The sequence below is a fragment of the Panthera leo genome, chromosome B2 (genome assembly GCF_018350215.1).
Source record: "Panthera leo isolate Ple1 chromosome B2, P.leo_Ple1_pat1.1, whole genome shotgun sequence".
NCBI lineage: Eukaryota > Metazoa > Chordata > Mammalia > Carnivora > Felidae > Panthera > Panthera leo.
The window spans coordinates 112,881,804-112,899,838 of NC_056683.1; the positions used below are offsets into that span (position 1 = coordinate 112,881,804).

At 38.0% G+C, this 18,035-nt stretch overlaps 2 protein-coding genes and 1 long non-coding RNA gene across 18 annotated transcripts in view; 2 read left to right on the top strand and 1 right to left on the bottom strand.

Annotated features, from left to right (window-relative positions):
• The window catches only part of NCOA7 (nuclear receptor coactivator 7), a 157,275-nt gene extending 148,713 nt beyond the window's left edge, over positions 1-8,562 (top strand). For 3 of the 5 annotated variants that reach the window (XM_042939756.1, XM_042939757.1, XM_042939758.1), the window contains 3 exons: positions 2,514-2,609; positions 3,048-3,121; positions 3,496-5,579. In XM_042939756.1, the coding sequence (XP_042795690.1) occupies positions 2,514-2,609; positions 3,048-3,121; positions 3,496-3,631 (306 nt within the window). In that variant the 3' untranslated portion in view covers positions 3,632-5,579. Of the gene's footprint in view, positions 1-2,513; positions 2,610-3,047; positions 3,122-3,495; positions 5,580-5,951; positions 6,062-8,489 lie in introns of those variants that run through there. The other 2 variants (XM_042939755.1, XM_042939754.1) reach the window with 2 other exon arrangements.
• The window catches only part of LOC122220364, a 32,092-nt gene that overhangs the window by 9,629 nt on the left and 4,428 nt on the right, over positions 1-18,035 (bottom strand). For 3 of the 5 annotated variants that reach the window (XR_006202823.1, XR_006202825.1, XR_006202821.1), the window contains 2 exons: positions 17,607-17,778; positions 17,314-17,443 (listed from right to left, as the gene is read on the bottom strand). This is a non-coding gene — a long non-coding RNA (uncharacterized LOC122220364). Of the gene's footprint in view, positions 1-16,079; positions 16,207-17,313; positions 17,444-17,569; positions 17,779-18,035 lie in introns of those variants that run through there. The other 2 variants (XR_006202824.1, XR_006202822.1) reach the window with 2 other exon arrangements.
• LOC122220362 (tRNA (guanine(10)-N2)-methyltransferase homolog) overlaps positions 8,593-18,035 on the top strand; it is a 102,202-nt gene continuing 92,759 nt past the window's right edge. For all 8 annotated transcript variants that reach the window (XR_006202820.1, XM_042939759.1, XM_042939760.1 and 5 more), the window contains exons 1-3: positions 8,593-8,681; positions 10,752-10,879; positions 17,265-17,498. Coding sequence is in view for 7 of the 8 variants with exons in the window: in XM_042939763.1 (XP_042795697.1) it covers positions 17,456-17,498 (43 nt within the window). In the remaining variant the exon portion in view is untranslated. The remainder of the gene's footprint in view (positions 8,682-10,751; positions 10,880-17,264; positions 17,499-18,035) is intronic.

The following is an 18,035-nucleotide window of genomic DNA, read 5'->3' on the forward strand; positions in this document are numbered from 1 at the left end:
CCCAGTTCCCCTCCAGCAACCCTCAGTTTGTTCTCTATATTTAAGAGTCTCTTAGGTTGGCGTCCCTCTCTGTTTTTATCTTATTTTTCCTTCCCTTCCTCTATGTTCATCTGTTTTGTTTCTTAAATTTGTTTTAAATTTAATGAGTGAAATCCTATGATATTTGTCTTTCTCTGATTGATTTCACTTAGCATTCTTCACAGAGCTAGAACAAACAATCCTAAAATTTTTATGGAACCAGAAAAGACCCCAAATAGCCAAAGTAATGTTGAAAAAGAAAACCAGACCTGGAGGCATCACAATTCCGTACTTCAGGCTGTATTATAAAGCTGTAATCATCAAGACAATATGGTATTGGCACAAAAACAGACACACAGATCAGTGGAATAGAATAGAGAACCGAAATGGACCCACAAATGTATCGCTGACTAATCTTTGACAAAGCAGGAAAGAGTATCCAATGGAAAAAAAGACAGTTTCTTCAGCAAATGCTGGGAAAATGACAGTAACGTGCAGAAGAATGAAACTGGACCACTTCCTTAAACCATACACAAAAATAAGCTCAAAATGGGTGAAAGATCTACGTGTGAGACAGGAAACCATGAAAAAACTAGAGGAAAAAATGGGCAGCAACCTCTTTGACCTTGGCTGCAGCAGCTTTTTACTGGGCATGCCTCTGGAGGCAATGGAAATAAAAGCAAAAATGAACTGTTTATCTCATCAAGATAAAAAGTTTCTGCACAGTGAAGGAAACAATCAACAAAACTAAAAGACAACCAGAGGAATGGGAGAAGATACTTGCAAATGACATATCAGATACAGGGTTAATATCCAAAATCTATAAAGAACTTACCAAACTCAACACCCAAAAAGCAAATAATCCAGTGAGGAAACAGGCAGAAGACATGAATGGACACTTTTCCAAAGAAGACATCCAGATGGCTAACAGACACATGAAAAGATGCTAAACATCATTCATCATCAGAGAAATACAGATCAAAACCACAGTGAGATATCACCTCACACCTTTCAGAATGGCTCAAATTAGCAACTCAGGAAACAACAGATATTGGTGAGGATGCAGAGAAAGGGGAGCACTATGCCACTGTTGGTGGGAATGCAAACTGGTGCAGCCACTTTGGAAAACAGTATGGAGATTCCTCAAAAAACTAAAAGTAGAACTACCCAGCAATTACTCTACTAGGTATTTATCCAAAGGATATAAAAGTGCTGATTTGAAGGGGCACATATGTACCCCAATATTTATGGCAACATTATCAACAATAGCCAAATTACAGAAAGAGCCCAAATCTCCATCGACTGATAAATGGATAAAGAAGATGTGGTCTGTGGGCCCCTGGGTGGCTCAGTCAGTTAAGCATTGGACTTTGACTCAGGTCATAATCTCACCATTTGTGAGTTCGAGCCTCGCATCAGGCTCTGTGCTCACAGCTTGGAGCCTGGAGTCTGCTTCAGATTCTGTATGTCTCCCTCTCTCTCTGTGCGTCGCCCCCCCCCCCCCCCCGCCCCCGCTCATGCTCTGTCTCTATCAAAAACAAACATTTAAAAAATTTTTTAAAAAGATGTGGTATATATATGCAATGGAATATTATTACTTGGCAATCAAAAAAGAATGAAATCTTGCCATTTGCAACAACATGGATGGAACTAGAGTGCATTGTGCTAAGATAGCCTCCATTTGAAACAGTGATTCCCAAGTGGGTTTTGAAGTAGACGGTATATCAGAATCACTTAGGGACATTTTCAAAATATAATGTTCACTCTTGCCAGCTCTCACCCTTGCAAGCACTGCTCAGGATGTGAGGAGGATAGGAAGCTGGGACAGTGGGCCCACATAATCCTGAAAACCCTGCTTATTCAAACCCTCAGTAAGGAAAAATGGACAAATTACTGGTTCAAATACATCTAAATCACCCCTAAAGCCCATTGTATTATGGAATTATTTTTTTCTTAAAAGGCATTTCAGCTGAGAGATATTAGATCACTTATGTTAAGGATACAGTTTTAATAAGCATGTTGAGAACTAATTTTTATAAATCAAAAGAGAAAACATTTATTATTTCTGGGTAAATATCTGGCCTTGAATTCACTTATAAAACACTTAAGACACATGATTTTGTTCTTTCAACCACTCATTTCAGTGTGCAAGGTGCTTGTTGTTGTTTAATGTTCCCAGCATGTCATCCATATTCACTAAAGGAAATTTGACCCCATAGTAGACTTTGGAAGTCCTTTAAAATTGGAATAATCGTTGGCCTTTGTCAAATAAGTTTCCCTTGAGCCACTTGAGTTTCAATTAGAACTAGGGATATTTTATTTATCTGCTTGTTGGGGGTGAGCTTTTTTATTTAAGAACTCAAATTTAGTAATGGTCTTTGCTGAAAGAGGGTTAATGATATCTCAGAGCAGGATTATGTTAAAATATTTCAGAACGCCACTCTTTGGGACATTTAGGTTTGAAAGTAGATAATGTTTCTGTTTTCTTTTGACAGATTTTTGGAGCATATGCAACTCATCCTTTCAAGTTCAGTGACCACTATTACGGCACTGGCGAAACTTTTCTCTACACATTTAGCCCCAATTTCAAGGTATGTAAATGAAAGAAATACCTAAATTCCCAATGTCCCAGTGTCAGGAGTCTGGATGGGGTTGGAGGTGGGGGGCTATCATGGGAGCAGCAGCTGTCCCATAACCTCATTTGGACTCGTTCTAGGCTGGGTCAGCTTTTCATGGTTGTAGCGCACAAAGTGCTTTTAGGGCCCCTCATTGGGCCTTGGAAACTGCTCTTGTGCATGTTCTGGGACCCAGGGAGGGATAGCAAGTCAGAGCCAACATGTGCTTGAGAGGTCTTTGCTCTCATAACCCCTTTGAAGCTCTCATCCTGATGTAGGAAAGATCTGCCAATTAGGAACTTCCTCAGCTAATGGGCAGTTTCCTTCTCTACAGAGGTATTATCCTAATAATTCCCTCTTCACTGATTCTCCAGATTGAAATGTCTGTTCTCTGTCTTGTGTTTCTATCCTAAGGTCTTTAAGTGGAGTGGAGAAAACTCATACTTTATTAATGGAGACATAAGTTCTTTGGAACTTGGTGGTGGAGGGTAAGGTTTTTGTTGTTGTTATTTATTTACCACCTGACCTGTGAGAGTCTGTTTTGACCCAGATAACCAAAACCTTGTGTCAGGTGATTTTAGCTAGGCCATGTGCTTAGAGTAATTAGGACAGTGGCCTAACATAGGATGCTAAGAATCAGAGATGAAATGACTTATGTGTCTAAATGATGGACTACTATCACTTGTCTTTTGGGAAAGATGGGTCATTTAAATGAAATAAAGGAAATGTAGACTTTGTTTTACAAGCAGTTTAGGGTTTTGTCTGTCTATAGCATAAAGGAAAGATGAGGCGAGGGAGGGTAGAAGGTATGCCACGTGAGATTGAAATGTTTTCACCTTTTTTGTATTTTTGATCTTTTCAGGGGACGATTTGGTTTATGGCTAGATGCTGATTTATACCATGGACGAAGCAACTCCTGCAGCACTTTCAATAATGATATTCTTTCCAAAAAGGAAGACTTCATAGTTCAAGACCTCGAGGTATGGACATTCGAGTGAAATTCAGACTGCCTTAAAATACCACATTAAAAAGATTGGGTTCCATCAGCCCTCCTAAAGCTGGCTGGAAGACCTAGCCACAGCCCAGACTGCTTCATCCCACCATAGCGCTTTCTTTCTGCCATCATCTCAGAGCATGGTCACATTGCAGAGAGTTTCTGAAAGGTCCATGTGGAGGGCAGACAACAAAGAAAGAATTTTGAAGTCCGGATTGTTGAAAGACTTTATGCTCCCACTTCCTTCAAATCCATGCAGTGAGGAATCAAAATATTTATAGATGTATGAGTTGAATGCTATTTTTATTTTTGGTAACTGTGAAAAAAAAAAGATACTGTGGAAATATATACATGCCTTGTGTATTTATCAACATAATTTTCATTACCAAAATGTACAGCATACTATTGTTTGCCATGGAAAAGCTTAGTTTCACTTAGAAAAATTGGAAGTGCTCAGCACTTAAAGGGAATATATGATTTTTTTAATTGTCTTATTTATTATTTCTAGAATATTGTCTAAAATGTGTTGGCAGTTTTTCTTTTAATGTGTCAAATCTTGAAATAAAGAAATGTATACATTTTGTGCTATGTTTTGGCAACAAACCCATTTGATTTATATAGTTTTATATTGAATTTTCTTTTGCCCTGATTGTTTAGGGTGATAGGTCTTAAGCAGCATAATTCTGAATTTTTAAAAACTCATTACCAATGTTTATTGATTTGACTATTGTAGGCCATCTTTCCATTTAGCCATTAAAAAGATACATTTTTACTTACTCTGAACATAATTGTTGTAAAGAAGAAGCCATTTCTCACAGTTGTAAATTGATATTTACAGAAATGGATACCTTTCTGAATCTAGACTTAGAACAAACCCTGCTTTGAACAGAAAGTGTTTTGCTTCTTATAATATCATGTGTGTTAATAACAAAAACTTTATTTTCATAGTGTTTTGTGCATAATTTCCCCCAAGTTCTTAAATTAATGAACAGGCCTCTGTTTTCAAAGAGACTGAATGTTTTCATTTCTGCATATTTTATACCAAATGAAAAATGTCAAATTAGCCCAATTGTCTTGGTTTCTAGACTCTTTCATTTGAGAAAAAGCAATGCAAAGAAATGCATTCATACAAAAATTGGAATAAAAAGTAAAAACTATTTCTAACATCAACCCATTTTCACATCATAAAATACTCTTTGTTAAAAATGCTAATAAAGCCTTGGTAAAAACTAAACAATATTACTGATTGCCAAACTTTTATGAAAGCCAAAGACTGCTAATGGAAAAAATTTCTAAATAATAGCCAAAGCTGAGAAGTGGTCTGTCATAAATTACGCCCCCTGTGATCTTTGAAAGGGAACATAAATAACAAGTAGTATTTATATACCTGCATTTAAAAAAATGAAACCATCTTTAGAATGTAGCCTTAAGCTGGCATAATATTTCCTAATTTAGATTATTCTCTTATTAGAATATTTACAAAAGAGAACAAATGCCAAGTGGCCTCCTGTCAGATCAGCAATTATTTTACCCTACTCACATTCCATGCAAGTTGAAATGAATTCTATTAAATCTTAAATATATACCCTGGTGTGCTTTCACCCAGGTTCTCTTATTGAGAACTCTTGATTAACAACATATTGACAGTTTAATCTGCTCGTTAATGATGTGTTGGTGTGAGATATCAGGAATGTCTCATGATGATCAAGTTTACCATTTATGCCATTTGCAACCATATGCTATTAATGAACAAAATGGTCATTTTGCATATAGTTCACTCCTACCTAGTTTAGTCCATGATATTATATTTGTGAGAGCATATCCAGATGCTGTGTTCTCTATTTAAAACAGTATTGTCCAATCAGAAATGTGTGGCCCTTCATTTATGGATATTGAGTATATGTAATGCAGTGCTAGCCCAATATTTTCAATAAAGGAATTTATGCATCCAGTGTGATTTTCTTTCCCGAGGATTCATTCAACAGGTATTTATTGGATGCTAGAAGTTTTACTTGTGTGAGAGGATGATGAAATATGCAAGATTAAACAAGGTCCAGTATTCATGTTTTACTGCTGCCTTGGAAAGTCCCTTTTTGTTCCCAGTAGCCACCCTCTTACTTTCTCATCAGCTCATGAAAACCCCTGTTACAGTTACTAGAGATAACTCTTGGCTCTACCTACCAGTTTCTCTGTTCTTAATCCTTCTAGCTGTTCTTCGAATAGTTCTTTTTAACATCTCTCTTGACATACTTCCTAATATCAATGAAGGATCTTACCCTCCGATCAATATTTTTGATCCCAGCTATCCTGTCTCTGCCCCCTAGGTCCTACAGATGAAGATGTCAGTTTTCACTGCTTCTCAATTTCTCAGTTCATGAATCTACATCAAAAGACTAGGGTGCAAGGGGGCAAACTAATGTCTCACTAGGCTCTGTTGAAAATGGTTTAGATCTATGCCCATGCTACAAGTCACCAGGGACATCCTGAATGAGTGTAAGACGTATTATTGCCCTTTATTTTATGTCCTTTTCTTTGTTTACTTTTAAAGTTTTAAAGCCTTGTGAAACAAGACTAACAAAAGAACACTTTGCTTTTGAGGAAGGCATTGAGAGTCTCTTAAACAAGAAAGGGAAGCTAAGATTCATGTTCTTTTTAAGATGCCTAACTTATTTTTACAAATATAAGCATACAAAGAAAGAAAAGGAGGTCTAAGCCAAAGGGAGTTCCAGAAATTCTAGGTCAGTTACACTTACCCCTTATGCAAATATCAAAAGTTCCTCTGACCACTTCCTTCTGCCCAATTGGGTCACACAGTTTTTCTCAGAGGAAACCCTAACCTCAGAGCATCACATCCTCTGCTCCCACCTCCTTGCCTAGGACTATTATCCATAGTGATTCCCTAACAAAATTGTCTTTACTGAGAAAATTAGTCTTTACAATTCACACCAAAATCTAAGGTCTTACTACCCTCCTTTCTAATTCAAATTTCTAGTGGTTCAGAATAAAAACTAGATAGGGCATCCTTGGTGTGGTCAAACCACCAAAATGGTGTTTCTTGATAAAATATCTTTGAGGATCTATTGTTTATTTTCTAGATGAGTGCTGCTCAATAGAACATCCTACAGTAATGTAAATTTTTCACTGTCCTTTATGGTAGCCACTAGCTACCATTAATAGTGTTGAACACTTGAAATGGGACTTGGGGAACTGAAGAGCTGAATTTTTAATTTTAGTTCATTTAAATTTAGCCATATGTGGTCAGCAGCTGCCATTTTGAACAGCACAGTTCTAGATGAAGATTTGACACAGCCTAATTGTATTTCATCAGCAATTCATCAGCAATCAACTCAGATTATTATTTCCTCACCAGAAGAGAACTTTTAGTTCTGAGTCCTTTCATTTATGCTATTATCTACATGTGTGGCACCACCTAAAATAACAGTGTGTGTCTTACTGTTTAGGTGAGCAACCAGGGAGCTGAGTTCCCTGAATCCTTCCACACTGAAAACTTGAATCTCTATAGGATTACTGAAAACCTCTCCCAGGCCTTGTTTCAAATCAAGATTTTCTGCCATGGCCATCAGCATGTGTTTTGTTCCTACACTGGACATTCTACTGCTAATGGTAGTCCTGTAGGATGCCATATCCCTCACCAGGCACCCATCCACAATGCATGATGAACCACAGGAAGGAAAAACAATTTATTCCTTACACAGAATTGTGCATCCAGTTTCAGAATCATCAAAGAATAATGAACTGCCAAGAGTGCCTCAATTAGGAATGCAAGATGGTACAGCCACTCTGGAAAACACTATGGACTTTCCTCAAAAAAACTAAAAATAGAACTACCCTACGACCTAGCAATTGCACTACTAGGCATTTATCCATGGGATACAGGTGTGCTGTTTCAAAGGGACACATGCACCCCCATGTTTACAGCAGCACTATCAACAATAGCCAAAGTATGGAAAGAGCCCAAATGTCCATCAATGGATGAATGGATAAAGAAGATGTGTGTGTATGCACACACACATACACACACACACACACACACACACACACAATGGAGTATTACTCGGCAATTAAAAAGAATGAAATCTTGCCATTTGCAACTATGTGGATGGAATTGGGAGGGTATTATGCTAAGTGAAATTAGAGAAAGACAAAAATCATATGACTTCACTCATGAGGACTTTAAGAGACAAAACAGATGAACATAAGGGAAGGGAAACAAAAATATAAAAACAGGGAGAGGGACAAAACAGAAGAGACTCATAAATATGGAGAACAAACTGAGGGTTACTGGAGGAGTTGTGGGGGGGGGGCTAAATGGGTAAAGGGCACTAAGGAATCTACTCCTGAAATCATTGTTGCACTATATGCTAATTTGGATGTAAATTTTTAAAAATCAAAAATTAAAAATAAAATAAAAATTAAATCCATTGTTACAGAAAAAAATTTAAAATAAAAAAATGGCTGGTGGAAAAAAAAAAAAAAAAAGAGTGCCTCAAATAAGTTCTATTTGGTGACCAATCTTCTTTACTAAGCTTGCCAGCTGGGATGCCCGCTAGCAACATGCACACCCAGAGAACCTTGCATGTGGAGAAAATTTTCACTATCAACATGTTAGAATGAAGGGTGACCAAAAAGCATTAAAGACCATTAGATGATCTTATTGTCCTATTTATTCGTCAACAAGGGCCCATCATTTGACCAACCACTCCACTTCTAGGGTTACAAAAAGGAACCCTGATTTAGCTTCTTAGTAACCCTTGAGGAAAATGCTAAACAAGAAACACCAAGAAACACATTCACGTTCAATAAACTTGGATGACATGGCATGTTTTCTCATGTCTTGGCAGGTAAAAAAAAATAATCCTCCTTACCTTGACATACTTTGAAAACAATGGAATTCAGCCAATGAGTTCAGCCTTTATTCCCTACAGCAATCCTTATTGGCTTAACCTCAATCTCCACTAGCTGATGGATCAACAGCATTTTACCTAACAGCTGACTCAGATCAGCCCTTTCATCTTTGAAGACTCCAGTTAACAGTAAGGATATTTCTACAAAGATATTCTGTGTTGAGGTATTGTGTCAACCTTTAGAGTTGTTAAAAGGCCCCGTTATTACTCCATACCCAGCAAGGCCTCATCTTGTCCTCTTGCAGCATCTTGTTTCTCTATTAGGTTCTCCAAAGGGTCAGAACAGTGGATAGGTTTGACCTGGGATGCCACAGGGAGAGTTCACCGTATAAGGCATAGGTCACATTATCAGATCATCCAGGTAGAACTCAAAGCTTCTAAGGACTTCAAAAGGAGCAGGCATAGTGCCTAAGGCATGGATTCTGGAGCCAAACATTCTGGGTTTGAATCTCAGCTCTAGAGCTTACTACTTATGTGAACTTGATTAAGTAATTTAACTTTCATGTGCCTCATTTTCTTTAAGTGAGAATAATAATAATGACCACCCATGATTGTAGACCACCATGACGATTAGAACGCTCAAAATAGTGCTCAGCATAAAGTAATCATTACTAAATAATAAAGGAATTCTTCCTTCAAATGGAGAAAAAAAAACTAATGATGTGAGTTGCAAAGGAAAATTCATTTTCTAAGAGAGCAACTTATGAAAACTATTTTCAGACACATTGAAATGGCTCCTATTTGCTCTTTAGATATTTTTACTAAGGTTTTGTTTCCTTTTTTTATTACAAAAGTAATACATGTTCATGATAAAGTTTTCAAACAGTACAGAAGGCAATTCAGTAAAAGGCAGACATTTCTCCCTTACATTCCCAGAGGTAAAAAGCATCAAACTTCCTTGTGTTTCCTTCTGGATCATTTCTGTGCACATATACTTATTTATATCTTCTTCACATTAACAGAAGCATACTGTACATACTGTTCTTCAGTTGTCTTTCAAATTTAACAGTATACTGTGAACATTTTGTATCAGTATATGCGCTTCATTCTTCATTGCATGGGTCTGTCATTTTTAAACAGTTTGTCATTGATAGAATTTTTTTGGCTATTACAAATAATTGAGTAAGATCCTTCTATATAGTGTATATAGTGCCTTTATGAATGATATATGTTTTAGATAATTTTTAGCAATGAGTCAGAGTTATACTACACTTTTTGTTTAAAAAGATACTATTAATTATTCCTTCATAAAAGTTACACTAACTTGTTTACACCAACTATATATGAGTATGCCAGTTACCTCACACTCTCACCAACACTGATTATGTTCCTCTTTTTAATCTTTGCTAAAATGTTATCTTTTTTTTCACATCAATGATGTTGAACATCTTCCCACATCTATTGGCTATTTTTGTGTTTTTCCTGAATGTTCTGTCCAAGTCCTTTGCATTTTTTTCTATTAAGTTTTCATCATCTTACTGATTTGTAAGCATTCTTTGCATAGTCACAAAATCAGCCATACACACACACCCACACACACACACACACACACACATATATATATATATATATATATATACACATAATATTTTTTTCAGAGGGAGCCTGGGTGGCTCAGTTGGTTAAGCGTCTGACTCTTCTCTTGATTTCAGCTCAAGTCATGGTCTCACGGTTTGTGGGATCGAGCCCTGAGTTGGGCTCTGTGTTGACAGTGCAGACAAAGCCTGCTTAGGATTCTCTCTCTCTCTCTCTCTTTGCCCTTCCCCTGCTCGTGTGCTTTCTCGGTCTCTCAGAATAAATAAATAAATGTTAAAAAATATATTTCATTCAGGTTATATTTTTAATATACATGAAGAGTTTCTTAATTATAATTGCTTTGTAGTCATATTTATTAATCACTTTCATTATAACTTCTGGGCCCTAATTTATTAGATCAAATTTATTTAGCATGATATCCACTCCTCACGTAAACATCTTCCAAAAGTATGTATCAACACAATCCTTCACCTTATCTAAAATTATCCTCTTGCTTATGCTATGCTAAATTACACACCCCTCTCATACTTCAGAATATTTAGAAATAACCTCCTCGAAGATAAATTCCACCTTGCACTAGCCAGTAATCATCCTGTTAATGCATGTCAATGTCTTCAGGAAAGGTTTTGGGACAAGAACTGAATGTTCATCTTATTCCCCCAGTGAGTTAGCTAGAGCTGAGCAGTGTTGATGGACAACTTCCTGGATCTCCAAACCGTGTCACAATGCCTTAAGGAACAACTGATGTGATAACAGTAATAACAGTGCTAAGGGAAGAATGAGGAGGACAGGTAACATTTACTGATCATGACTCACCTTCCATTTTTATATGTGTTATCTTATTTGATCCTCAAAATGAAGACAGTATAATTATTACCTCTGTTTTAAAGATGAAGAAACTGATTCTTCAGGAGAAGAAATCTTGCTTGAAGTCACAGAACTCTTGAGGGTTATAGCCAGGATATGTTTAGTTATGACTGACCCCAGAGCTGAGCTCTTAACCATAGCAGTACACTGACATTGTATAGTCTCTGCAATATCTCTACTACCTGGTTACCCACACTCTGCTTCACCACCTGAGGCACCAAAATCCACAGTCCTCTAGACAGAAAGCTCCTTAATGGCTGGAAGCTCCTCTTATGGCCAATCAGGTCTTATCTATCCTTATAACCCCAATGTTTGGCAGGGTGCATGATACCCTGGAGGCATTCAATAAATGTTTGTCAAGTTTAACTGAAGTGCATTACTGAAGGAAGTGAGCCCCAGAGAAGTTAATGGATTTGCCCAACATTCCACAACTAAGCATCAGAGTTGGGACTGAACCACAGGTTTTGGATTCCTGGCTCTCTTCCCCCTCCTCCACCCCATACAATATTCAATCACAAACTTCCAAGCATGTGTCTTAAGACTGTGGTGCAGGAAAGAATGATCCTTCCTCTAGCTCCTCAGGGACTTCCCTTTAGGTCTTAGGGTATAAGTGAGAGAAGACGGGAAGATATTTGGGGGGCATGGTGGTCGTGATGGTGGTGGCATGTGTGGTTGCCCTTGGGAGAAGAATTCCTTCATTTGTAGATCTCTTAGTTATTGGCATTCTGAAAAATGTAGGCTGTAGGGAAGTTCCAGGGCCTCAGGGATTTAGGACACTGGCTGGGGGTTACATTTCGTTTCCAAAAGCAAATCCTAGAAAATGGTTCTGAAGACCATTTAAATGAAGAGGAAACTATCCATTGAGTTTGCACTTAGGTTATGGGATTGAGAGAAGAGTGCTAAGTCAAATGATAAACTGGATTCTCTAACTTACTGTGTTTATTTAACAAGATATATCAGGCAAAGACAAAAACAACCAAGAAGGACATTTTATAAGAGCATCTTTCATAAAGTAGATAATGTGGGTATGGGCAAGGTAATACAGTGTCTGATACTATGTAAGCATGTAGTAAATGTTAACTAGATCCTGCAACCTCCACTTATTAGCTGGTTTCTCATCTGTAACTGTTTCCTCTGTGCCTCAGTTTCCTTATCTGTCAAATGAGAGCAATAGTACCTTCCTCAAAGAGATATTGTGAGAATTAAATAGATTAATATATTTAAAGTGTTATTATAATACATACATTTACTTGTTTTTTCTTTACCCTTTAACTGTGTTTCTAAGATTCGTTCATGTTGTTACTGCAGCTATATTTTACTGTGTGTGTGTGTTAAATATTCCTCTGGTGAATATACCACTATTTATCCACTATTTATCCATTCTCCTGTCAGTGGATAGGGTTATTTGCAGCTTTGTGCTTTTTGTTATGTTTGGTTGACAAAATGTGAAAGACTCTCAATGGATGGAGCTGCTGGTCCCTGGGGTATGTGAATATTGGGTTTACAAAACCCCACAATGTTTCACAAAGCAATTGTATCATTTACATGCCCACCATAAGAATACCTAGTCCAACATCTGATATTGTTAAATTTCTTCATTTTTGCCATTTTCAAGGGTGTGCAAGGTTATTTCATTGTAGTTCTAATTTGCATTTCCCTACTAATGAGGATGAACATCTTCTAATATGTTTCTTGGTCATCCATGTTTTCTCTCTTATGAGATGCCTATTTATGCCTTCTGCCTGTTTCTTCTAGTCTGTCTTCTGGGAAGTGGTCACATGAAATCCTTGCTATTCCTGCCTTACAAATAATAAACATTAGTCAGCCTGCTAATCCTATCTACTTCTGATGAGGAGGACAAATAATTAATATGATGAAATCAGAGGTTCTCAGGCCCTACAAAGGTATTGTCTCAAAAGTCTCCCTGAAGCAGGCAGTATCTAGGGAAGGAGTGAAAAAAGAGGGTGTTTGTTGGATTACATTTTGCTTTGCAGATTTGGGCATGTATTGGTACTTATTAATCTGGCTACGTGATTTTTTTTAAGAAACATCATAAAGCAGTTTATTAAACATTTATTGAGTACTTATGAGATAGGTACTATTCTAAGCATGTTACATATATTCTCAATTAATATTCACAATAATTTATGATGGTCAGGAGATAAGATACTACTATTTCCCAATTGAGGAAATGGAAGCCCTGAAAAATTAATGACTTGTCCAAGGTAGAATTATTACATGGTGGAAAAAGTCTTCAAATGATAGAAACAGGCTTCCCCAGCCCATGCCTTTAACCACTCAGATAACCACAGAAGAGAGCGAATTGGTTGGGAGTATAGCAAAGATGGAAGGAGGGCATGGTGGGTACCCAGAAGCCATTCAGAGAACTTATGGGCCTTTGGGGTCTATGCTGGGCAAGGATGAAAGTGAAGATGGGAGGGCAACTCAAAGAATTGAAGAAAGATCAAGAACAGAAATTACTAAGAAGTCAGGAAAGTGTCAAAGTTGCAGAGGTGTGAAGGGTCACTAGAGTTCTGGTTTTCAGAGCATGTGAGTAAACATAAAGTTAGGATTTTGCCACAGGAATGAGTTGTGTTAAAGAGGAATGGAGGCAAAGGGCAATGGAATCCAGGTGCTTGAGGGGCTGTGAATCATAGGCATGAAGGCTGTCTGAGATTACAGTGGGAGTCTGGCAGCATTTGTGTGGGCCAGGTGCTGAAGCTTTCAGTGAATCTGGGGGAGTGACCTTAAGCTGGTGGATGATGATGATTACACCTCATGCTACAGCATGAGACTCAAAAGGGGGCATAAACTGGGGAGTTTCATACAGGTAAGAATGGAATCACCTGGAACTGGCAGCTAGAAGCTAGGAGAATATCAACACTGCATCCACATACCTCTCAGCATGTTGAAAGGCAGGGGAAAAAGCAGTTTTTGTTTGTCAGGGCTCAAGGGAAGTGATGTCTTTGGGGGAAAAGCCAGGTTTCACTTGAGGCAAGAAAGTGAAGGTATGGCTCTGTGAGGATGTTGAGGCTATAGAGAGTGCTTACGATGAAACTGTGGCTTCTGCAGTGGAAAGAGTTTCAAAGAGGTCAGCGGTGGAAAGAAGCTGGGGGAAAGAAGCATAGGCAATTTATGTACGAGTAAAGAGTTTGAGGGTAAGTAATAAGAACAGGAATGAATGGTGTAGATGAGTTATTTGGCCTTGAAGTTATAAAGAAATGCAAGTGTGGATCTGACTAAAAATTGACACTAACTTCAAGATGGTGGGGTGTGCTAATTTACATAGTAGCTGTCTTCTGTCCATTGGGGGCAACAGAAAGTACCTCTGGTCCTACTGAAGGGGTGGAGGATAGCCCCCTCTATCAACCACCAATTAAATCGATCCTGAGTAGGTTGGTTCATCTTCCTGGGTCTCATTTTATCCACTTCTAAACCAGGGACAATAATATCTACCTCTCTGCATTGTCAGAGAATCAAATTAATGTACATACAAGAAAGTGCTTTAGAAAATTATAAAATGCCAGACAAAGGTAAGTTAGTACTACTGATTAGGGTGTTGGTTATATCGAACTTTGTTTATGCTGAATTCTTTATCAAAAATACAAAGTCCAAGTGTAACTTTGTTCCTGATAAAGTAAGAATTACTTTCAACAATTTGTTTGAAGACGTGGCTTTCAGGAAAGCACTATGGGGGAAAAAAAGCAGAAATGTTTGCATTACACCTGTACACAAATAAACAAAATAATTCATCAGGGGAATGGCTGGAATCAAAGTTGTTGTAAGAAGGGATTTTTTTTTCTTTTGTCATCCTTTCCACTACAAATGACTTATAGTTTCCATTTAAGAACAACAATTCAGGACTTTCCTTCAAGCACTTTAGCAAAGCTCAAACAGCCACAAGTTGGGACTCTGGGCCACTTGCCAATATTTATTCAAAGAGAGTTTTAAGTAAGGCAGCCCAGTAACCAGAAACTGGAAATTTCTCTCCTTTCCCACAGATAAGCACTCCTCCCTCCCCTTCCTTCGCCTGACACGTCACTCATTCCAACAGATGGAGGCCAGTTCACATCTAATATTTAGTACCAGGCAATAGCCATTTTAGCCTGAAATATTTCCTTTTATACTGCTTTTCTTAGGGAAGGAGAAATGTGTTCATGCTTGTTTTCCTCTTACCTTCAGAAAAATCAAATTTTCTTAGGGCACCTGGGTGGCTCAGTCAGTTGAGTGTCTGATTTTGGCTCAGTCATGATCTTGTGGGTCCTGGGTTCAAGCCCCGCATCAGGTTTTGCACTGACAGCATGGAGCCTGCTTCGGATTCTCTGTGTCCCTCTCTTTCTTCCCCTCAGTCACTCACACTCATGCTCTCTCTAGCTTTCAAAAATAAATATTTTTAAAAAATTAAAAGAAAAGAAAAATCAAATATTCTTGAGACACTGGTGAAATAGCAAAAAGTTATCTCCGTTTACAAAGTAGAAGCCAGGGAAGGTCTTTGTATTTATGTTTAGGAAATTTCTATTTAGGATGTGGAGAAGGGTGTCTACTGTGGAGACACAGTGTGAGATTAAGATAAATCCACCCACACACTCTCCCTATCTCACTGAAAAGGGAAGAGACACACTATACTGTATCCGATGTATAGTTGTACCAGTTCTATAGTCCATCTCTGCCAAAAATACGAACAAAATTTGCCTGAAAATGTCCTGTACTTTCTGATATCGGGGTTGAGCAACTCAAAAATTTATGGAATGAGATGTTTATTTATTAAACAGAATGATTAAAGGGAATGAAGTTCATCTGGAATCCTGAATTTAAAAAAAATCTGTAAGGATATTTTCCTTGTGGTAAATGTAATATATTTTCATTGTTGAAGATGTAAAAAATACACATAAACAAAATCAAGGAAAAACATCAAACCATAACTTATCCATCCAGAGATCACAGTGCAAATATATTGGTATATATCCTTTTCGCATTTTCTTACAAATCCATATGTCTATATAACAGGGACTCATACTAGACGTAACATCGTGTAACCTACTGAGCATGCGCATGTGTCAAAGTACTGTGGTGCAGAGCACAGGTTCCCATCAAGCTGCTTGAATTGGGGTCTCACCTCTGTCATTGATTAATGGGATGACACTGGGCAAGTTTCTTAATCATTCTGCCTATGGGATTGGAGGTTTTGAGCAGAGGAGTCACAGAATCTAGAAGTGGAAGGATCAGAATGCCATCAGCCGAGGTCAGAGGTCTGTGAATAAGAGGTTTATAGTAGGGTTATCAGCAGCAGTTCAATCTATTGGACACCCAAATGGAAATACCAAGTATGCAGTTGGATTGTGATTTGAAGAAAAGGATGAATAAAGTTAGAAATGTGGGAGTCATGGCATATAGATGTTTCAAGCTTTGAGACTGGATAAGATCAAGGAAGTGAATGCAGATAGACAAGAAGAGCAAGGAGTAAAATCTGGGGCACTCCAAGACCAGGGGTTTAGAGAAGATGTACAAGGAAAGAAACTTTTAAATGTTATAAAGGTGGAGTTAATTGATCGGGAAAGGGTGGTGGGTTGATGTAGCTTCCTCTGGTGGTGAGGAATGGAGACACCTGAGTAGATGCACTTAAATGATGTGTATTTGAGATGGAACAGCCACTCTGCTCCTGTACTCAGAACTCCAGCATCTCTGCTTCTCTGATCTTTACCAGTGTAGCTGTGTCTTTGGCATTCTTTCAGTACCTTCTTTTTTCTTCCCGTGAATAATCTGTTTGGTCTGTTCACATTTGCTCCCTTTACTTCATTTACTACCATTCTCTCTTAAACCCACTAGAATGAGGCTTCTTCCCCAACCCCAGCAGTAAAACTGCTTTTCTCAGCTTTACAACAACTTCCACTCAACTGCCAGTCCTCTTTGTATCCTATCAGCAGGCTTTGACAGAGCTCATCACCCCCTCTTACCCGAGATCATCTTTGCTTTACCTCCAGCACACCACTGACTCCAGGGCCACTCTTTCTCAGTCATGGTTGATTATTTCTCACTTTTCTGATTTCTAAATTGCCAGAGTGCCCCTGGCTCAGTCCTCTGAACTTTTCTCTACTTATACTTACTCCTTTGGTGATCTCTTCTAACTTCAGGAATGTAAATATTACATGCTGAAGATTCTAAAATTCATATATACAGCCTGGATTTCTCTCCTGACCTTCAGATTCATACATCCAACTACCTAGTGACATTGCCACTTAAATGTCAAATAGGCATCTGCAGTGTACTGTATTATTATTTGAAATATTTTTTGCCTTCTGCTTTTTACAGTCCTAGGATTATACTTAACCTTGATGTCAGAGTTGGCCACATGACTTACTTTGATCAGTGACATATGAGTAGAAGTGACTTGTGCCAGCCTGAGAAGAAGCCTTAAGGGCCATGATGTGGCTCCACTGTGCTCTTTCTTCCGTCTGTTCTAAAATCAGAACCATCTCTGCTCCTTCAGCCTGGGTCATGGGATGAAGTCAACACAGCCAGAGTCAACATGCAGCAGACACACAGGTGAGCAAGAAATAAACTTTTTTGTTTTAAGGCACTAAGATTTTTGGAGCTGTTTACTGCAACAAACTTACTCTAAAGAGCCTGATATAGCAACTCAAATTCATATACCCAGAACTGAATTCCAAGGCTTCCTTGCTCCCAAACCTGCTCTTGCAGAGTTCTCCATTTCAGTAAATATCAGCTTTGACCTTCCAGTTCTTGGACTAAGAACCTTGGAGTTGTCCTTGATTACACTTGGTATCTATACTCCACATGCAGATCCTGAGGATACTTCGATGAACTAAAAACAGACAAAAATGATAAAAATTCCTGAGAATTTTTGAGATTACATTCAAAGAGGATGAAACAGACAATAATAATATATAATAATATTAAATATTTAAATATTTAAATATAAATATCTAGAAGGTAATGGGCAGGATGGAAATAACAGAAAAAGGGAAAGGGAGAATTAGGGGGTGAGAATGAGGGGTAGGTTGCCAAGGTGGTCAGAATTGACTTCATTAGGGAAGAAACATTTGAGCAAAGACTTGAAAA